The sequence below is a fragment of the Coturnix japonica genome, chromosome 2, assembly GCF_001577835.2.
Source record: "Coturnix japonica isolate 7356 chromosome 2, Coturnix japonica 2.1, whole genome shotgun sequence".
In the NCBI taxonomy this organism is placed as follows: Eukaryota; Metazoa; Chordata; class Aves; order Galliformes; family Phasianidae; genus Coturnix; species Coturnix japonica.
Genome location: NC_029517.1, coordinates 96,817,072 through 96,840,675, shown reverse-complemented (window position 1 = coordinate 96,840,675; position 23,604 = coordinate 96,817,072). Strand labels below are relative to the sequence as shown.

The window sequence follows — 23,604 nt, the reverse complement described above, 5'->3', positions numbered from 1 at the left end:
TTTCCTAATAGCCACTTCTGGAGATAGGATATTGTGCTGAATGGATTTTTGATCTAACCAGCTATGTCCATTCTTATGCTTTATGAAATAAGGAATAATAGAGGGTCTGAAATCACCTTTGTACCTCCATTAATTCTCCTGGTGTTATCATAATGTGAAAAGGAGAAGATGAATAGATTTAGTTGATTTGAACTGGCTTTTAAGTTATGTATTGAGCTCATGCTTGAAACATGACTTGTGATACAAATGAAGCATAACTAAATATATAACTGTGACAAATTGATATTAAATGGTCATTGTGAAAAGTGGTGGGAGTGAAATGTGACCTCACCTTTTTTATTAGTTCTTGGAGAAAAGTCTTTATAATTATTTCATACTACAGAAGTTCCTATGAGTCAGCAGATTATGCCACCTTTTCTCTGATTCACCATGCTCCCCAGATTACCTGATAGCTACTGGTTGTTACCAGTAGAGTTGTTCTTTTCAATAACTACCATTAGGCCTGGGCATGTGAAAGTACAGAATGAATGTAATTTACTTACTTTTAAACATTTGCTTATGTAGCATTTTCATCAAAATTGTGTTTTAGCACAGAAAAATAATAAAGCATGCATAATATTGAGGCCAAAGGTTTAAAGAAAGCAGCATAGTAATTCAAAACTGCTCCAGTCTGTCACTTTTTGGTCTGCAACTGTCTGTTGCAAGTGGTCCTGTTCAAATGAATCAGTTTGCTAAGGGTGTAAGCTGTTGTTCAGCAAGACCTCAGCTGCTGGTATCCTGCCCAAAGAGATTAAATCAACCTTTGTTATACAGACCTCTGGTAGGCAATCTGTGAGAGTGGGTTTTGTGACACTCTGCAATTGCACAGGCAGCAGTTTCAGTCTCACTCTTCCCACTCAGCTCATTCATATCCAACCTCCTCCTTTTAGAAAGAACAGTTACCCATTTTACAGTGACTGCAGCTCTCAGAGATGCTCTGTCAACAGGCAGCCCACTCTAAGTTTTCGTTTAACCTGCGCGCATGCTACCCTGGACTCTGCAAGCATCAGTGTATGTCTGGGCTGCATGTGTGCCCATATCCCATCTTCATATCTTAGAGCAAAGCAAGCAAAGTGGCCCCTACAATTGCCCTATGCATTTGTTGTGATTAATCAGGCTGATTATGATCAGTATTGTTGTTATCTTGTATGATTCTCCTCATATGGTCAAATTTTTTCCCAAAAGAGCCAAAGTTGCTATGTTATGAGTGCTTTGGCATCTTTGGGGTCTTGCTTCACTTTTTTTTTTTTTTGTTAATGAGAGGGATCCTTATCTTCCTGACCCATCACCACCCTTTAGGCAGATTTGAGCCTCCATGTATCTGTGTGGTTGTGGGTCTGTGTCAAGCTACTGCTGTTAGAGCTGAAGGGCAAAACTGTAGATTTCTGACTTGTTAAATATGCAGTGAGTTTCAGGCAATTTTCATACAAATTTCAACTAGAGAAACTTGTTAAGTATGCTGTAAATATTAATTGAATTCTAGCTTGACAAGTAATTTGAGAAAAGGAGACAAATTATTCAGAGATCTGACTTTTTGTGGAAGGGTTTGTTGACTCCCTGAATTATCTGCAAGGACTATAAGAAGCATGAGTGATATATAGCTTGAAATTGTTTGCTAACAGTAATGCAAGGGATCCTTTAAAATATCTGAAGATTTTTTCTCACAAGGAGATAAGCAAGAATCATATATATGTACCTTAGTTTGAGGTTCACAGCAAATCAATGATGCTTATATCAGAGTTTTAGATGTAAAATTTCTGCTCTCAAAAGTCTGAGGGACTTGTTATTCAAGTGAAATCTCGTGCACATTTCAGCTTGTTTCCCTTTAAGAGAGCACGTACTGTGAACAGTGTTGAGGATTTGACATGACTGATCTGAGGACAGTTCTCTCTGAGTGGAAGAACTCCATTTTAACTTGTAAAGAAATTTCTTTACTCCAAGCAAAGTGTGCTCTTTGGCTCATTCAAAAATCTAGATGCTGTTGATAGGAAAAGGTAATCCTGTAAATTAATACCTGATTTCTTGCTCTAAGTCAGAGTGTCCTTAAGACTGTGAACTGTCATGGAAATCACTTGCATAGTGTGAGGTGTAAAATATAGAGAAACTGATTTTTGGCAAAGATTTAGGTCATGTAGTAGGTAAATGAAGGATACAACAGTTCTGAGAAACAAAACTATTTATAGCGCCTGTTTCTGTGTGTTGGTTGGGCTTTCTTTCCTGGCATTTTTTTTCAGTTTGGGGAGTGCTCCTTGGTTTGGCAAAAAGGCAGGGTGCTGTCCCATCCAAACAATGAGTTTTTCTCTGGTGGGATTATACTCTTTAATTCCTTAAAGAGAATATCTGTGTAGGTGTTTCTGAGAAGCAAAATACATACCTGCTTTGCAGTCAGATTCTCCCTTTTCAGACTTATGCAACAAAAAATGTAGATATACTTCCATCCTTCCAGCATGTGGTGTATAAGGTCTCAAAGTGGCACAGTTATTAAAGACATGGCTTGCTCTGAGCCAGCAGCATTGTCTGATGAGGCCATCATTCACTATCATGGCTGATGTCTGTGGACAGTGGTGGCCTGGGGAGGAATTGAAGATGTGAATCACTGGAGGGGGAACAACTGTTTATGAGGTTGGATAGTGATAGGACAAGGGGGAATGTTTTTAAACTAAACCAGGGGAGGCTTAGGTTAGATATTAGGAGGATTTTTTTCACTCAGTAGGTGGTAACGCACTGGAACAGGTTGCCCAAAGAGGTTGTGGATGTCCCATCCCTGGAGGCATTCAAGGACAGTGTGGATATGACTCTGGGCAGCCTGGTCTGGTGGTTGGCAACCCTGCACATATCAGGGGGGTTGTAACTAGGTGATCACTGTGGTCCTTTTCAACCCAGGCGATTCTATGATTCTATGATTCTATAGGATTCTATGATTCTATGAACTCTTTGCAGTGCCTCTTTTGTGACTGTCTTGGCACTAGACATAGGTCAGGAGGCTATCTGCCCTTCTTCTTTCAAATTGTGGTACATTCAGCTGCAGGGTGCTTTTCTGGAGGTCTTCCCATAAGCCTTCGCAAGAGGCATGTTGCAAAAACACACTGTCCTTGCGTTAGTGGTACAAGCACTGCCCACACATGAACTGTGTGTGCTGGAGGCCAGGCCCAGGCTGACCCCAGCTGCCACCATGATATCAATGAAACCCAGGGCCCACCACGTTCCTTGCTGACATTACTCTGCAACCCAGTGTCTGGGCCTGTGCCTTCTCCCCATTGGTGCCCACCTTTAGTGATACCCTTCATGAAATGGGAGCCTTTTTTTCCTCAAACCAGCTACTTCTTACAAGTCTGTGGTTTTGTGCCTCAGGCACTGGGTAGCTCTGTCTTTAGAGTTGCCTTGTTCTTGGCGTGAACATACCACCTGCCCAGGAATGAGAAATGCGTGAAACCTTGTAATTTAGTTACCTTGGTAACATCTGTAAGTAAGTACCAGTGCTAATTCATTATATATATATATATATAATGGTATATATATATATATATATATTTTATGGCAATGCATATTTATTTTTACTTGGCAGAAGTGTGCTTTATGGCCATTGCTGTTGTTCTCCTGAACATTTTTCCTAACTGACAATCAAGAAAATGTTTCTAATGAGCAAGGTTAAATGACTGTAAAAGATGGCATTTGACTTTATAGTAGAACTGAGATCTACCATCAAGTAACAAAACTTTTGCTAAGCAAAGCCAAAGTCATGCATGCACTGTACTATTGTTTCAAAATAACATAATATTTGATGACATTTGTTCAGCATAGGTATTTGGTAGGACTATTTCAATGGTTATATTTCAGAAAAAGCAGAAAAGATAGGTTTAATATTTTTCTTTAACACTGTAACAGGCACACGTGCAAGTTTTATTTGTCAATCATTCATCATACAGAAAGAAAAACAACAAAAAATCCACAAAAGAAAAGGAAGAAAGAATTAAAACCAGAGTTAATGACTCTAAGCCCAAAGTAAAAGCTTTGCTTTGAATTTCAGCTGTTCCTGGATCTGGCTCCAGACACAGCTCCCTTCCTACTCCATCACTCCCATTTAGGCATCTGGCTCCTCTGTACAAGATTCTCATCTGCCAGGACACACTGGCTTCCCAGTGATCAGATTTAGGTGCTGCAAGAAAACACTGGCCTCAGCTTTTAGCTGTACCTTCTCTGGTAACTGAATTATTTCTCCCTTTGTTCCCAACCATGGGGAATATCCTGAACTTTTCAAAGGGAGGAGCATACACCACTTGATGCTGATTGATTTAATTAATTTGAATCTAACTGTCGCTTGTTAAAGTGATAATCAAGAAGGCACTCATCTGATAACAGTCCTAAATACAAATCAGTCATATTAAAAGTGTTTCTCTTATAATTAGACTGGATTTCTTTTTTATATTTCAGAGCTTTTAAAATGAGTTAAAAATACAGCTGTTTTCTTTAAAAATATGTATATCTCCCTTTTCAAATGCCATTTGCTAGTTCCAAATTATACAACTATATTAATTTTTGAAAATTTATTCAGGATTTTAATCTTTTAAAATTATTATTATTATTATTAATATGTTATTGTAAGGTCCTCCAAGTCGTAAGTCGCAAGGTATGGTAGGAAGTTTATTACGGATACATTGTGTTGACGTCAAAATTATGTCACTTCAGTCTTCAGTTAGCTCCAGGCTTTTAAATGAGAATGTCAGATTGAGATGGTGCCTAGAATGCAAGTTGTATGTATTTAAATATCTGATTCTAGGAACAGCATGTATCTTTTAGTGTATATACATTTGAATTTACAAGAGAGGTAATGTAAAAATGTTATAAACTGAAACATATCTTGCTTGTGTTTTTTTCATTGCAGTCATTAAATATAAAGCATTTTGTAAAAGTTGAATCTGCTCCTTAAATAAAAGCATTTAAAATGTGATTTTTATTATGTATTTTCATAAAAATAGATTTTTCTACAGGTTTAGAAACCAAAAAATCTTCATAATGGGGGCCAAGTCTTACGTACTTTGACATAGTGGCGTTAGATGTGTGTGGCAAGCGAAACGCTGAAGTACGATGTCTTGCCTGTGGCTCTCTAAGTACTTAACAGAATTACGTCATTACACATTTATATGGCATTTTCTTCAGCTTTAAAATTCTAATCTGAGGGTAGGAATACTTGTTTTTTACCATATTAACTACTGATAGACAACAGTTTGATTAATAGTGTAGCTTGAAGTGTGAATGTTTGTGAATGTTTCTGAGCACATCCTTTAAAGTATGCATTGTGGTGTCTTTAAATACCATCTGTACGTGAACGTGTTTCTTTCTTTTCAATGGAACTTGAATAGTAGGGCCTGATAGCAGCTGTCATATAAAGGCCCGTTTCATCTCATGTCTCCAGTTTCGATCTGTGTGAATTCCTAACTCCTCAGTTCTGATTCCAGCTTCACTGCCTGTGATAAACATAGACTTGTTGGTCCATGGGCTGGGCTTTTCTCCGTGATCTAAATTTCTCTGAGGTTCTTGGGAGAGCACGTTATCAAATTGAGGTCCAAATCCATCCACTGAAAGAGAAATTGTTTTGCTAGATATCCCAAGGACTGCTTAGGAGCAAAGAGTGGCTGAGAAAGTAGAACAGGTGGCAAATCCCAGTACTGACAAACACAGGATATACAAACCAAGAAGCATATAAAAATGTATGTTACTCAGACTTCTCAGCTGTAAAATCTAGGGGTGAACAGCACCACATCCTGAGTCTCCAGATGTAATTTCCAGGTTGATAATTTAATCATTTATTAAGTGGTATTTTAAAATGTATTGCAACACAATGAACGAGCAAAAGAGATGAGCACATGAGCAAAACAAAGAGGAGATCTTTGCTTTTGGAGCTGGCTTTCTCAGTGTAATCTCTATTGCCAGCAGCGAATACATCCAATATATTTACATTGTATCTGTGTAAGAGGATGTTTATGGATATGACATATGCTGCTCTGCACCCTTAAAACCTGAGAACTACATTCTCTCTCAATACCATGTGCATCTCTGCTAACTTCAGAAACATGCAAGACTGAAGCAATGAACACAATATAAGAATATATAGATCCATAGACATATGGACAGACAGATGGTTTAAGACAGATTTTGTCACTTTGTCCCTAAAACTCCAGTGTGATGGTTAGCTTTCGTGTACAGTGACACTAAGGTGTCAGCCCAGGTCATTTCCCTTAACTTAGCAATATTTTGTTGATTTACACTGAGTTTCTATTTGGAAAAGTGGAGGGGTGTGCACACATTTTGCAGAAATGTACTGAGATTAAGTAACATAAACCTTTTCAACTCTATTTTGAAAAACATTGTGAAGATATAAATTATGTTTGAACTGGACAAAGATGATGATGTGGCATATGACTGAAATATATATTTTTTAATAGATGATTCAGCCGCAGAGAGTTTTAATGGCAATGAGACCGTGGGACACAGTTCCAATGCTTCAGGGGGAACACACTGCAGGGAGATGGCAGAAACCAACAGTAATGGCAAAACAAATCTGGAGCAGGATGAGCAGCCTCTGAACCTGAGTGACAGTCCCCTCTCTGCTCAGCTGACTTCAGAATACAGACTAGATGATCACAGCAGTAATGGAAAGAACAAATACAAGACTCTCCTAATTTCTGATCTCAAGATGGAACGGGAGGCAAGAGAAAATGGAAGCAAGGTAAGATGCTTCCACATGCTCCAGATATGAAGTGTGTAGATTAGAAAAGGAAACGCTTTGAGAGGCCAAGCCAAAGGTTATTCCCAGATAAGCACTTATGCAATGTGTCTGATGTTTGTCACATCATTACTCAAATGCTATATACAGATTAGTATGCTCTCTTACACACATATGATGCATATGTACATTAAGTGTATGCAAGTGTATATGGGTGTACATGTATACTTATAGGCATATATAGTGTGTTCATGCTTCAACAAAAATATGTACATTTCTCCATCAGGCATGACTTTTATCAGTTCATTTATTGAGTGATATCTACATTATCAATTTGAGAGATATATATTAAAATATTTAATAAATACGCATATATATATGCATATACTGGGATACACATCTATATGTACATTTATAGATGACCATCTCATTACATGTATTATGTATCTATAGAATGAATCTGTATAAATGTTAAGTGTGTATGCCCAAACAAATTATTACGTGTGAACTCTCAGCATCTGAAAGGAACTGATTGGGTTCCTTCCTGATTGTTTGTGTTAGGCGGGTACCTAACCTGAATTAAAACTGACAAGTTTGCTTCAAGAAGCTGTAATCCCCTCAGGGCTTTTCTTTGTAGCTGCCGTTATGTGGGGAAGGAGGAGCAAGAATGGTTATATTGTGAATAAAGGCACATTCTACAGACTAGATAGATAGCTTGGTAGGTATTTATCATGAGGGAATGTCACGAGGACATATGTAGGGAGGGTGAAGAAATGGCTTTTATCATAGAAATTATCTGATGTTCTGCTCTGCTCTTATTGGCAACAAATACTGTTGTTTGTTGTTTTTTTTTTTGATAACTCCAAACTGGATTACCTCTTTTACAGCAGCAATAATAAGATGTTAGTACTGGATCCAAATACTATTAATGCTGGTCACTAGCTCTCAGTAGCACACAACAAAATTACCTGACAGCAAAGGCATACTTTGAACTCCCTTGTTTTTTTGCAGAGCTTTGAAATATGAGTGATGCAAGAAATCTCTTTTTTTAGGCATTCCATAATGGGATTGTATATGACTGGTGCCTGGAGAAGAGCAGTTATTTTCAGGAAAGTTTTAACTCCTGTCATCATTGCCTGCGGAGTAAAAATAAAAACTTGAAATGTTTATTCAAGTGTCTGGTTTTGATGGGTAAAAAAAAGGGGGGAGACAAAACAGGAGGTTGTTAGTAGATCTCCTTCTTGATCAGTCCTGTTTAGCAAATGATGTGTACCCAAAGTTTCATCACTAAATTTTCATGATACTTGTTAATCAGCATGGAATGCATTTGTTTCTACAAATTCTAATTTATGTTCTAAATAACTCAAGTCTGGGAGTGTGTTTGCACTCCAGTGCTGGATTTATTCGGTACTTTGACTACTGCACAGTGAGTTCCAAATTGGCATATATGAATGGTATTTTCATTTGCTCCAGGGCATGTTGTTCCAATGAACCTTCTCTAAGCCAGTCACCCAAACATTGATAGACACACAGGCTCTTTTGCCTGAGGGATATTACTGCTTTTGCCGTTACTCTTGTACACAAATAAGCTTGGTGAAGGAAGGTAGAAATCTTAATGTAGAACTCATTCACAGCTTAGACGGGAATATAACCTAATATTCTTTTCTTATCAATTTTATTCAGTTTCAACTCAGATGCAAAGAAAAAAAAGTTATCAGAAAGTGTTAAAAATCTGTCTGTAATGAGTTGAGATGACAACCAAAGACAACTCATTCTTTGTTACTTTACAAATTTTAAGAGGTCTGAATCATCCCGCACACTGATACACTCTTTCATCACTCACTGTCATCCTACCCACTCCATACTGCTAATAATATGCAAATTTACTTCTCCTTTTTGTCCTAGCAAAACTCGTGTTGATGGTTACAGTTGATTTAAATATATGATTGATTAAATATGCAGTAAAAATTATTAAATATGGAGTGAAGACTTCAGGAAGAGCGTACTCCTGGAATGAAAAAAAAAGTCAGAGGTTTGTAAGCCTATTGTAGAATAAAATTGTTTTTGTGGCCACATTCTTATTTTACAGATTAATTCTATGCTTAACTTTTAAATTTTAAAGTAGTAACAGAATGGTTTTAGAAGTAACAAGAATCATCAATATGTTAGAATAAAATGGGCTATACAACAATTCAGTGTTTCATTCATATACACATTCACTTATCTAAATCATTCCTATTGTTTTACCTCGTGTGGTATCTTACATGATAAAGAGTCAGAGAATATCTTACAGGCCTTACACCTGATCAAGAAAAAAGTTACATGAGATATCAGTGATAAAAAAAAAAAAATCTGGTTTCTTAATACAGGAAAATACGTTTTAAATCATTGGGCTAGCATTGCGGGAAGTAATATGTTGTGCTTTGTCCATTTTCTACAATGGCCCATTCAGCCTCCAGAGGATGTTGCTTGCTGGAGATAGCCATATCTCTGTGAAACCCACAGGTGAAGGAATGGAGCTGAGAAGACCTTATGGCTGGTGTGTTTCATACCTGCTCTACCTGAAGCACCTTTTGGATACTTAATCATAAGTTTTAGCAAACTCGAAGCTGCAGTTTCTCTGGTCAACTTGCATTCATTTGGATCTGTCTCTAGGTTTAAAGATAACTTACACTGGCATGTCAAAGCTGAATTTAGCCAGAATAAAAACCAAAAGGTTACTTCTCTTTAGTTGAAAGTTATCAACACATTATATCTCCTCCACCAAATCACAGACTTGTAATGTTATTTTTTTCTTGGAAACTAGTAGTTTTCTTAAACTATATCTAAGGTATTTGGTTGTACAGTGCTATTTTTAAGAACATTTTCTTCACATGTAATGGTAAGCTCCACCACTTGACAATGGAATTCTGATTGATAATTGTGTACGTGCTGTGGATGTATGATTACAGGAAGCATTTGGAGAAAAGATGATAGTGTTTCCATCATGTTTTCCTCACATATCAGGCAGGTAATAGGCAAATGTTTAATGAAAATGCTCACTTATTTGTTGGGTTCCAATTTTCAGAATATCTACCCATTTTAGGAAGTTATATTCTTAAGCTATGTAGAAAGTTTGCTAGACAGAGGCTTCATTTGGAAAGAAGGAGAGAGTACTGAATGTCAAAACAGGTACAGTTAATACTTTCTTAAAATCCAAGCTCATAAAGAAAATAATGAGTAAAGTAAAGTAGTTTTTTTGGGAATCAAGTTTGTCTGAAAAGACTGATGCATAATTGAAGATCAGATATGAACAAATCTCAATTGAAATTTGCAAACTAGCAGAGCACGGTACTGAAAGAACACTCTAATCAGTCTATTTAGTCTTTAAAAACTAATGTTGACAACAATCCCTAAACAGTAATTACATTTCAGAGGACAGTGTAAAATTTCTTGTTGTATCCACTGTTCCAAGCAGCAAGCATGTGTGGTAACTTTTGTGTGGAAAAAGCACATTCTGTTTGACATGGAGAGTATTGGAAATTGCAGCTTAACCTTAAACTATGGTCCAAAATGCTTTCCATTCACTGATTTTTATTTTTATTGAAAGTGATCCTCCTGTAAGAACCAGATGCTCACATCAGTAGAACTTCCTATAGTCATTTAAGGTTCTACTGAAATCAGTGGAACTTTGTTTAGATACAAATATATATACATAAATCTCAACAGGGCCAAATCTGTATTATGGAAAACTCATAAATTTACTCATCTTTAAATAATCTGCAGTTACAGTTCTTTGAATTTAAATAGTTAAGTGCATTTATAGATTATTTCAGATCATTATGTGTGAGAATGCTGTGTTTAGTTTGATGATGGTGGAGTCTCCATAGCAATGAGATCTTTGATTTCTGATTCTTGTGTTACTGCTTTTTCCTATAGTGTACAATGTATTTTGAAACTCACTATATAGTGTTATCTCTTCCACATCATTTATTACATGATATACAGCAAGCCCACACCTGTTAAATGACTTTCTTCCTTCTGCATTGGGTTACAGTAATATAGTGTGGGAAAACAGTTTTTTGAGCTAACCAGCTGTACTAATGTTGTGCTATATACCCTATATGGATTATAATAAATAGCTCATCCTGTGTATATTGCAAAGGACACCCCTCATACGAAAAAATTCTGTTCTGCGATTTCCCAGATAGAAATGTGTGCTACTGATCATGAATTCCTAATAGATACATTTCAGTGAAGTAACAACACACACTGTGTGTCCACTTTGTCCAGATACCTACTAATTGTGGACAAATGGCTAATGTTTTCTTCTTCTTCCTCTTCCTTCCTCTTCTTCCTTCTATAGAAAGAAGTCTTGTCTTTCTATAACTCCTTTAATGTTAGACTTTTCAAGGGTACGTAGGCTATTTTTTCCAACTTGATATAAAGAATTATTGTCATAGACCACAACCTGGGGTTGGGGCTGTTTCTCCCCAGCTACTGCAACTTCAAACTGGTATTGAAGTGGATGCACTCACATTGTTGCAGGCTAGTCTAGCATGTTGTCCATTTTTAGGAAAGATCCCAGTCTAAGAAGGTTTTAACAACTGTTAAAAGAAATTCTGAAAGCCAAAGCATATATGAGATGTGAGGAATCATTTGAACTTTCTGCATGCATTTGTATGTAAAACTTCAGTCATCTTCAGTAGGTTGTCCACTTGCAGCTTCTTGTAACATCTGTTTTGCTGAGGTTAAGCGTTATTGAAGGAAGCATACAGAATCAAAGTAATCTGACCTAAAAAAAAACCAACACAAATATACAGAGAAAGCTGATGTAATTGGTTGGTACATGATTCCAGCTAGTTTCCAGAAGTGCATGTGAATGTAGCCTCAGTTAGATTTAATCTCCAAAGCATAAGGTAGAGTTTCAATGTGTTTCTTACTCATTCTCTCTTTTTTTAAGGTAGTTACATCAGTATCGTATGAGTTATCATTCCTAATGTCCTGTAAATGGCATGAAGTGTGATTTTGGGTATCTGAGGCACATGGAGTCACTGTATGTTTGTTTTCAGGTTTGCCTTAAGAAACGTTCAGAATTTAAGGGATCACACAACTTTTTTTTTTTTTTTTTTTTTTTTTCAAAGCAAGTGGTGTCCTTATGAGTTACACAGGACTTTTGTACAGGTCACTATTGGTTTATTGAGTTACTTAGGGTGTAATTTATTTTAAAAAGCCATGATGAGATGTGAAACAAATGCGCATGTACCTGAAGGGAGGGGTAAAATGAAAACTGTAAGAGTTTGTTGTGGTGAAGAATAGTGTTGAATATACTACTTACCTTTTTCCTCTTTTCCTCCCTCCCTCCTTCCCTTTAAGACTCTGCAGCCAAGTGCCCAGATTACAGATTAAAATATGGATTAGGAGTTAGTTGAGGTTTGAGAGAAAAACTTTGACAATTCATCATCTTCACAGAACATCTAGCTCATTTCTCTTGCCAAAAGTTTTATCTCACTTTGTCTGTAAGAAGAGGAAACTGGATTCCTTTTGTATTGTTTTCAGTTGTTATATTTTGTAGTCAGATAGCAGGTATTAAAGCAGTGGCATATTTTACTGACTGCTGTTTTGTTAACATGTCTTAAAAGTCTGCATACCAGGTGTTTGATGTCTTTGTTTTATGGATTAAGTATCAAGTCCATGGAAGACTCAGGGAAATTCTGTTTTCTATTGTAATTACTACACTATGAGGAGGGAAACAAAGTCTGATGATAGATGGGGGTAGGACTTTTTACAACACTTGGTGCTATAACAGATTTTGAGCAGACAACAACAAAAGAGCAGGACACAATGCAAACCCATCATGATACACATCCTGTGAAGCAGCAAGACATCAGCCCATATTAGCCTGTACCACTACAAGGTTACAGCCTGCTTTCACCATTCTAGACATAGCACCAATAAAAGGGTGGTAACTTCTTCCAGCCGTGACTTAATTCTTATCTGATTGATTATTGCTTTTCTTGGGAAGTAGTTTGTACTGAAACTCAAACAAAGAAATGAAAACAGAAGTGAACTGAATGTGAAATCCACCCTTCCTGCCATTGTGTATAGGTGGTGCAAGGCTACAACATCATTTGGCTTGCATCTTTTGTATGCGAAGGCAGGCAAAAATATTTTGCTGAACAATGCAACTTGGTTCTTTCTCTTGTATTATTAGGTTTGTGCAAATGTAGCAGACACCAGTGTTTTCTACAGCTGCTTTGGAGATGCACTTCAATAGAAAGAGAGATTCCCTTTCATCCGTACATGGAGAACAAAAATTGAATGCAAAAAGTTTTATGGTCTCCTCCTTTTTTCCTACTGCCACATTTATGCAAGAATAAGACAGAGCAACATGTTTTCTTTTTCTCTATCAATTCCTACTTCATACATAGGGTTTATGTAGGTTGATCTCATTGTAAAGACATAGACCTTTACATTTTGTTTTAGAAGTTACTTTATTTATTGTTAGGAGAAAGCTGCAAGGAAGAAGTTGTTCTTTTTCTTTTTCTCTCTTTTTTCCCCTCTGCTCTTTGATAGGGTAATGGTTACATGCCACTGAGAAGCTTTCTAGCGATGAAAATTTGATATTATGTTAAGGATCCTGTTCCTTAACAAATAAGTTAAGTTTATAAGATGTTGTCTTTTTCAGACTTGAATCTTCTGAGTTTGGAGTTTCATAATGAATTGCAAAGAGAACGATGTTATAATGAGAAACAACTACAGGTGCATACAAAAATTAGTGCATTATTTGTCAGGAAATATGAATACTCTTGGATCCTCTAGCAGTCACATTCATCAAAGCCCTTTGTTTGTGGTAACATCAGTTCCATGTCTAATTCCTCCTACTGGAAATACATTTAGTAGCTGGTTTTCACATTCTGTGAAAACCCTTGAAAATGAAATTGGTTCCCTGCAGGGAATTCATTACAGTGATGCAAATCCAGAACAGTTAAGCTGAAGTTGATGATGTTACTTCAGATTTACATATTTGTAACAGAGAATAAAATCTGGCTCTGTATGCATATGAAATCAGAGCTAGTGTATAACTGGCATGGAAAAAAATATTTTTTAATGTGATCTTTTATAAATTTTCACAGATTTTTTTTTAAAAAGAAACAAATGCACACTGGTCAAGTAGCAGACAGTTGTGCTGTTGATTCCAGATTGCATGTGTGTTACTCATAGATCCAGCTGTCTGTCTTCATTCACACCCACCTTTGGAGCCACTGGTCCCTCGTACTGGAACAGAAGCAATCGTGCCTGGAAGGGAAGCAGGATTTTGTCCACCTTGTTTCTAGTGACTGGACATCTGTTCAGTCGAGTGAAAAAGCTATCAAGGGCAGCAGCAATCAATGAGGTAAGGTGTATGAAACTGCTATGTTTGTCCCTATGTACAACCAAGAACTTTATGTAACTCAATAGCCTGGGAAACAACTGTCTGTATCTTCAGGATATCTTATCTTTTATCTGTCTGTATCTTTCAGGAAGATTCCTGTTGACTTCAGCCTGAGTTTGTTCATGACAGATACCTTTGGGACTGGGTCTTGTAACAGTGAATGATACCTTTAGTCCCTAACCCTTGCTTTTGTGAGCGTGCTTTTTTTCGTTAGGAAGGAAATTGAATTTATGTTGAAGTCCTACTGGGTCAAATGTTCACAGCAGCTTTTTCTTCTCCTTCCATTATCACAGCTCCTCTACCAACTAGAGAAAAATAGAGGGCAAATCTTCCTCTTGGAAGATTAAATACTATTTGGTGGGAAATTGAGTAAGACATAATGGGGCAGCGATAATTGCTACTCGCTGCAACTGCATTTAGTCTTAATATTATTTACAGCTGATGAACTGTCATTTTTTTATTTTTCAGATGACAGAGGTTGAAGAGCTAATCCTTGAAACGGGTCTGTGATGAATGGCTTGATAATTGGCCACATTCTACACATGATATTCCTCCAAAGCTATATTGTTATTTAAGAAATTGATAATCCTGATACTCCATCCTATTATTTTTTTTTTCATACAATATTGAATTATTTTCTATACACCAGCTCTGCTGCTCAGGAAAGAAGTTAAAGGGCTTTTTTTTTTTTCCCTTCCCCACCTCCCCCCCCCCCCCCCCCTTTTATTTCCCCCTTTTATTTAATGACTTTTATACAAAATGTGTTGCTGAGGTTAAAAATAAAATATATTTTTATTAGTTCTTACAGACATCTCCCTTTCTAATCTTTTTTTTTTTTTGTGTTGTTGTTGTTGAATGAATGTCAGTAGGCAAATGTCTTGTGCATGTCTGACACACCTGCAAACATACTGTGCTTTTCTATGTTTTATGTTTTCCCTCTACAGCTAAGAATAATCAGGCACAATAGAACACAGAATATTTATTTCAGATCCTTACTAATTCAGGTAAACAGATTTTCAAGGTGATATGAGGGAAGTGAATAGGTTAATTTTTAGGATAGGAAGGAAGGAGGGACAAGTAAAATTCATCTTTAAAACTATTTAATTACTCTGCTTTCTTTTATATTTATCTTTTGTTGCTTGTCTTTTAACCTTCTTTTTCTGCTTTGGCTTTTTCTGTTAATTATCTTCTTTTCTACTGTATTTGCTTCCAAAGACTCCTTGGAAGACCTAGCTGATTTTTTGTTGTTGTTTTTTACAAATAAAATAATAGATGTAGATAATAATATCAATTACCAGGAAAGGGCATTGCAAGGAGTCACCTAAGTTACTGTGTACCTTTCTCTTGAAATGGCAACTTAAGTCATAGAGTGGGGTCCAGGACAGTGCAGCTCACCAAAAACCAAAATTTTCATAAAGCTCTGGTTAATAACCTTCGGCCTTATAAGAAGCAACAATTGTGCAGCTGAATTGTGACACAGGAAAAATGTGAGGTGTACTGGAGATATCACTGATGCCTCAGTCTCTGCAGGAACAAATAATTTGCCAGATGAATTACCCAAATGGTCCCTTTCATTCTCTACAGAAGAGGGAAACAAAACCAACAACCTCCAGTAGTCCCTAACAGTTTGCTTCAAGTTTTGTTTGCCCTATGTTTCATTAAAAGATACTGACTTATACTTCAGCTCTAACAGTGACCAGTTTTGTGTGCTTCAAAGACACACAGAAAAATGCAGTATCTAAATTCATTATTGTGACAGGGAGAGAATTGTAATGTAGGTAAGCAGTAGGAGCTGTTAAACATGTGGTATGTTAATTAAACATAATCAAAAGTCATAGATCAAATAATCTTTCAAAACCCATGGTAACAAATAAACCACTGGTTGGTAGGAACATTACAGAACAGTGTTCTTGTGCAAGCAGAGAAAAATCCTGGGAATTGGCTTTGAGTATAGTGTAAACAAAAGTTTATTCTTCATTGGGTACTGATGACAAAGTACAGAAGTGTGAAGTATGAAAGTATGCTGCCAAAGGTCGGGGTCTATAACTTGTGTTGAGTTTTCATTCCAGTCATAGAAGTGTTATGCAGCTAACAAGAAACAATATACATCCGCAGTATTTTTACTAACCTGCTGCTTCTTGGAGCTCACAGGACTTCTGTATATTTCAGCTGTTGCTTGGATTTTGGCATAGTACAAATATTTCCCCTACAGATGTTCTGTTCAGCTGTATTGGTCCCATACTATCATTCTCAGCATCCCTTTCCATCTATGCAGTTTGTTTTCTTAATTATTCCCATCCCAATGTTGCCATGAGTTATTCCTTTAATCTGATGGATAGCAATACATGCTGTTCTCTTCCTATTTACACCTACGTTCACAGAAGCATATGTACATTTTGATACATGAGTGAATATATTTATTTACATATTTTTTTTATTGTCTGATGAGAACAGTCCTATTCAGTGGCCATGATGGGAAGTTGAAGGCATCATATGGATGAATCAAGAGCATACGAATACTTCACGTCTCTTGTTGTTGAGGCATCTGCAACACCACACAAACCTTTGTGTAAAGGTGCTCCAGTAGACAAGAATATGTGATGGTCTTTCATGAGCATTTTAATTAAAATATGAATTTTATCTTGTATGTTGCTTCTGACTCCATTATATATTTGGTACTTGGGTAGAGCTCATGATGTCGTGTATTTCCTCTGCTTCTATTTCTCATGGCCTTTGGGAATTGCCTTACATGATCAGGAAGAGCCTTTGCAAAACTATTCAGAATTTCTACCTTGTACCCGCTGCACTTGAGTCCCTGGGCTGGATAAGAAAATACACAAGAAAAGTGAGGAAAGGTGAGTTGATTTCCTTAGTGGTTAGCATGAATGGCCCCAGTATGGCATGTCCTCAGTCCTCAGTCCTCAGCCTTATACTATGAATTCCATACCAGCCCTCAAAAAGATATATGGATATTCTTTCGGCCTTTTGTACTGAACAAGCGATATTTAATTTTTTGCCCCCTCCCTTCCCAAATGCATGTGTCTTTGTACCCTTTGTACAGTTAGTCACAAACTCTTAACAAATATTTTACAGATAGACCCCCGTGGGACCGAACATCTGTCAAAAGTTGTACTGAAAAATTAAAATAAAGGTTTTAAACATCCTGTTTCCCTCAGCGTGTTTGCTTAGAGGGAATAGCCAATTTTAATGGAGAAGAAGAATCTGGGGCATGTATGACACTCTACACTTTTTTGGCTCAGCCAAGAAATGGAGAAACATAGTAACAAGATGCCAGTATCTTATGGAATATGCTTCTTCCATCAATGATGACTTTCTTACAAAGTTTGTGCTTCTGTGTGATTCATTGGATGCTTTTTAAAACCTACCTCTATACATAATAGTACAATTAAATATCCGCTCTGCCTTCAGGAAGTACATACACATTTACGTAATATTGAAAAAAGCTACTGGAAACTGTAGTATGTTGGAACATGTGATATAACACCAAGAAGCTGAAAAACTTGCAAGACGAGAGAATTGTGTTAATAGAAATAAAGCAAAATGGCAGCTTCTCCACAGATATTCTCACTGGTTCTTACCAATTAATAGATTATATTGTATCTAAGAAGACAAAGTTTCTAAAACATTCAGTGGCTGAAAATTACTTTTTTTAAAAAACAGGCTGGAACTGAGATAAGCTATTTTTAGAATGACTGTAAGCAACCATTCCTATGAAAGTAGGTAACCATTACATAAAACTGTTCTATGTAAGATAGTAGATCTTTTCATATATGTTTGTTCTACTTAACGTGCAATTTATTTGGAATGATTGGCTTATAGAAAAGAGTGAAAAATATTTCCTTATGTTCAGATATTACTTGATGGTGTTCTGCAGTGCAGATATTCTCTTCTGGGCTTAAAATCCACGAGTCTGTAGAAGTATTGCAGAATCATAGGGGTTGTTGGGACCCTCTAGAGAGCATCAAATCCAACTCCTGTGCTAAAGCAGGTTACCTGCAGTAGGTTGCACAGGAAGGTGTCCAGTCAGGTCTTGAAGATCTCTGGAGGAGATTTGGGCAGCCTATTCCAATGCTCCACCTTGAATGCTTAAAGGGCCAAAATGGCTTTTAGCTTCTTAAATTGCTAGTTCCCTGGCATAAACTTATGAAAAACCTGGCCTAGGTGTCTAGAACTTGCATTCCTTAGTAGATCTTAAGCCCTGCATACATATATGGCTTGGTGTATAAAACTCTGGACGGGCTATTTATTTTTACAGCAGTAACCATGCCAATTGAAGATCATTCTCACCAGTATAACAGGTAAGTAGTTCTTAAGAATACCTCTAAAATGTGTTGGAAGTGTTAAGATTCCTTATTTTTCTCTCTTTCTTTTATCCTGTATAAAATTGGCAGGCAGTATACTGCTTTGATTTTACTCTTTTCCTGTTAGATTTTTTTTTTTTTTAAATCACATTTGATGCTAACTTTCTAATAACTTCTTCTAGTGACTAAATTTTCTGTAACTTATATCTAAGTCTATATGTCTCAAATAACAAATTAAAAAAATGAATTTAGGCTTTATGAATCTACCATTCACTTTGAGGCACTTGCTATCTCTACTTCAGCTGTTTTGCCTGTAAGAGATAGGCAGTGTCAGTAGAATTCTCATGAACCTTTTGTTGTCATTTCCTACTGAAGAATTTCTTGACCTTTATACAATGCTGCTGTGTTACTTTTTAGATCTGTCACTTAACATGTATAATTCATACTGTTACTTTAACTTTTAGGATATACTTTTTCTAGTAGGATAATTCTGTGCAGGAATTTCTTTCTGCAGCAGGAATGAGAAATCTATACCAGATATAGCAGATATTTTAATTGCTAGGGTTTCCTATATCTTAATTCTTTGTATTTATTTAGCACGTATGTGATTCTTGAAGCACTAGTAAGAATAAATCAGCTCCTGTGAGGCAAGTATATTCCACCATTAACTATTGATTAGAAAACAGGCATGAACATACCTCTGTAAAGTCAAACTATCTGTAGGAAAGCTGGCATAGAGATTTACTTTTCGTTTGCAATCCCTGATCTCCAGACATTGTTATTCAGTTTCAGTAGAATTACAGTCAACTTCAATTGAATAATGGTTGGAAAGGTTCCTCTGGATTTGTTAGCATAGGCAGAATTAATTTTTTAAGTTTAATTTCTTTTTCCATGAACAAGAATAAAAATTTCACTGATTCCTTGGGCAAATGTATTCAGCCCTCCTCATGAAAACATATGTATGTTTACATAGGAGAATGACATTGTTGACATTTACGTGAATAAATCTTGCCTTAAAATTAGAGGTTTCCATTAAAAGTAATCATATAAGTTCCCTGTATGCTGTATTTACGTAATACAGAAGTTAGAACCTGTGTGAGTTTTTCCTTCTCTTAGATGGTAGAATGGGATTCAGTTGCATACACATGGGCATTTGGAACCTTTGAAGGGATTTTTGGCTGATCTGTGCCCAGTATACACTTTTGTGGAAGGATGTGTGCTTCCCACTGGCACTGTGGCATTTCCCAGCATCCTAAAGTGCTTTTATTCTGTTCTAAAACAGAAATGGGGCTCTGAGGCCTTTGATGTATGCATCTGATTCCCTTTAATACTGTCCTGCAGGGCCATACAGGCTTTCCTCTTGACAGCAGTGTGAGTTCAGAGTACTTTGGTACAAGCTGCAGTTAATTCTCCGGCCTTAAAGAGCTGGACAGTGTACAGCTATTATTTTGCTGATTGCACCATTGATAAATCTAAGTAATTACTTGAGTAAGTAACCAAAACTGAGAGAACTGCACAATAGTGAGAGCCTAGGAGTGTCAGAATGATTGTCTGAAACTGTATGGCAGTGTGATTAGACAAGCAACTTATTAAAAAAAAAAAAAAAAAAGGCAAAATGAATATAACAGTTAAAATCACTGAAGCACTGTGCTTAAAATCTTTTTTTTTTTTTTTTTCCTATGTGTAAAGTAGGAGTGTGCATGTACGTGTGTGTACCTGTCTAGCAAGTTGTTTGTCTTCCTCCTTAAATATTACAATATTACTTCTAACAACACATTTCTTGGTTTATGGTATATGTAACTTGCTTGGCTGAATGCTCTCCAGGTTGCTAAATTTATTTCCTCCTTAATAGGCTTACTTTTCTTGTTTTTCTGTCAACTGCTTTGACAGTGTGCCTTTGTGCACATTTTTAAATTAAAAATTATTTTTCCAGCAGAGTATATATTAAATTTATGTATTTCAGCCACTACAGGCACATAATTAATGTTGACACCAACAGATTTGTGCAGTAGTAAACACACATCATTTATTGGTTTTACAGGCAATGTATGTACCATTTGCTCTTCTTAGGAAGGTGTGAACTGAAACAAGTAACTTAGAAAACATGAAAATTTCCAAAAATTAAGAACTTTTTACTTTAAGTACCAAGGAATGTGGAGCACTGAGGACAATAAACCTCTGCTAGTTCTTCATCATTCCTGCAAATCAGAGGCTGTGTGCGCATTAACCTCCTTCTTCTTTCCTTCTTATTTGACATTGCATTGTCAGGACATAAAACTTCCATGGACATGCAGCCACTTTATTCCCTCAGTTCCTCTGACCATCCTCTATATGTGGCATAAGTTACCTTTTATGTTATTGTCTCTTGTTTCCTGTGTTGTAGGGACCTTTTACTCAATCTGTTTAACAGGTTAATCCAAATCCATTATGCTGCATAATTACTTATCGAGAGAATTCAGCTTGCAAAGTGGATCCACTCTGTATGGCAGTCTTCTGTTCATACAGAATTATCCTAACAGATGATCTCATGAATTTCAATCTCTCTTCTTATGTTTGTGCCAGAAGCAGAAGCTTCCTTTTGCTTCTGGAAAAATACATGAAGGTAAAACCCAACAGAGGAGTAAGAAAAGCTGCCCATTCAAAACGAGCTCACAGACCAGCTCACAGCCCAAGTCTTACATTATCACTGCCTCAGTTCAGTGACCTTGTCTTGTCATTGTTCTTTTCAGCAAAAAAATATTCAGAAAGATAATTTACTGACTACAACAAGTAGTGAGAATAACAAGAATAGAAGAGATACCCTACCTTGTCTTGGAAGAATACATTTAATGTCATCGCTTTACCTTTGAAAAATGTATGAAAAGGAGACAAAACTCTCAACATGCAGAGAAACTAATGCACTATCATGAAGACTTTAATTTAGGAAATAGCATGAAAAATGCAATTAACAGAATTTTCACTGAGAAGACTTGCTACAGAGTTTGTTGTAATTGAACAAAATTAGATGCAATAGTATTTTCACAAGATACTTTTGAAGAGGCTATTCCAAAAGTTTTTTTCTAAGTAGAGACTAAGGAAGAGAATGATCCTACATGTAGCATTTAAAAGAAGGACTGGCAGAAAGGCACTGAAGGGAAACATTTCTGCAAACAGAACATCAGTACTTAGAATGGATCTGAGCGCCAGCATTATCTGAGACCAGCAAGAAGAAGTCTCCTGCCAGATGGAAGGCAAATGGAGAGCTGGGAGTGGCACAAGAGCAGTCAGTGTTCTCTCTGACGTGAGCCCAGACTTGCAACCAGTAGGGCAGGCTTGGTGGTTTTAGAAAGTCCCACCAAAAGCCCCAGAGACATTCTAGGAGATGGTACAGTGTGGATACATCACGTGGCATGCCAGAGCAGCCCATGGGGCAGCTGGGGCTGGGGCTCAGGCCTGAGCTTCGCTGGGGCGGTTGGGCAGAGATGGAGGGATGGCAATTCCAGGGAAGATGATGAGGACAAATAAATCTTGATAGTTCTGGCTAGGATAGGAGTTCACAACAGAAAACAGTGGAGAGTTTTAAGTGACAGTGGTTAAAAAACCCCAAAATTTTAACTTCAGTGTCTGCTCCTATCTCATCCTGGACAGCTTGCATTAATTCTGCAAGAGCAAATTTCCATGAGACGTATTGAGGCTACCACCAGCTGTCTTGCACCACAAAGCTGTTTACCTCTGTACTTGGTGGAAAAGTCAGAATCCAAGATGCAGGAAAGCAGAAAGAAGGCTTTTAATTTCAAAAATAATTCGGGCTCACCAATCCCACCCTAAACAAAACAAATAAGACTTGTTTTTATCTTTAATTAGTTAATTAAGACCATTTTCAGTGACCAGACCAAGTGCAGCACTGACCAAGGCAAAACACTTTCTGGTGTGCAAAGTTAAGGTATAATGACTGCTTCCAGTTCTAAGTATTTAAAACCTGTATGAGCTCTATAAAAAAATAAGACAGCAAAGTCTTAGTTTTGAGCATATGATCCCATAGTCAGTAGTGGGTCTTCAGAAGCACACTGAATCAATGATTTGCCTGTGGGCATTAGGACTAGCTGATGCTGAGCTTTTTTTAGGATCAAAATTAATTAACAATGAAAAAAGGTACTATTGATACCTTATTCAAGGAGTGGCACATAAGTTGATCTATTTGTAAAAAATAGAAAAGTGAAGCTAAATAGGCCTCATGCTTACTTCAAAGCTTTTTCTAAACCAGTTTCTAAAATACTGACCTTAGAAGCAGTGAATGTAGACCATAAAGGAAAATCATAACTTGTATTGGTCCATCTTGAAAGAGAGACTTTTAGCTCCAACACTTTGCTTGTGTTTACAGTTGTGTGCAATGATGCTATATTTTCTTCTTAATTTTCACAAGGCAAAAATTAAGGATTACTTGTTTATTTAAGATATTAACACGAACACATTAGAAAGAATTTTGTGAGTGCTGGCAGGACAAATATTTCCTTGTGGTTAGTTTTCAGTGAGAGTCCCTTTGGAATGAGTGATGGATCAGAACAGAAGGTTCTCTGTGTTTTTGAAGTCTTGCAATTGGATTATTTTACTCCATATTTTTCAAAGGTGAGAGAAGACCTGGTAGGCTGTAGGCATAACTTTTGGTATTCCACTTTTGAGAAAGCATCAAAAACATGGGTTAGTGTAGAAATAGCTTCCTTCTTCCCTCTGGAGATTGTCTCAAGAATTTATTGCAGGGAATTCTTTTGCATAACAAGCAGCCTGAGATAGTAATATGTGGTGGTCTGGTAAGCAGAGTTCTAAGTTCTCCAGTTTTCTCACACTGACAGTGCCACTGAGTAGTTTCTGTGTCTTCACTAATTTCTGAAAGGCTGAAAAGTAAATGTCAGAAACTTTAGCTTTCAAGTCCTAAACTTGGTTTTCAGGTTTTAAAGAAAAGCTTAGATTGTTCAAAAAGTCATGCAGAGCTTTGATTAAGCGTATCATGCAGAATTTATTAACAATTAAAAACTACCAGATGGTCCATTTGTCACACAGCGTTTTTGGAGCAGAGCATTGGAAGCAGTGTATGAAAGTGGAAGTGGCTGTGAGGCAATAGAATGTCA

General features: G+C 36.8%; 1 protein-coding gene across 6 annotated transcripts in view; it reads left to right on the top strand.

Annotated features, from left to right (window-relative positions):
* NOL4 (nucleolar protein 4) overlaps positions 1-23,604 on the top strand; it is a 179,612-nt gene that overhangs the window by 97,802 nt on the left and 58,206 nt on the right. For all 6 annotated transcript variants that reach the window (XM_032442699.1, XM_015855552.2, XM_015855553.2 and 3 more), the window contains one exon: positions 6,483-6,766. In XM_032442699.1, the coding sequence (XP_032298590.1) occupies positions 6,483-6,766 (284 nt within the window). The remainder of the gene's footprint in view (positions 1-6,482; positions 6,767-23,604) is intronic.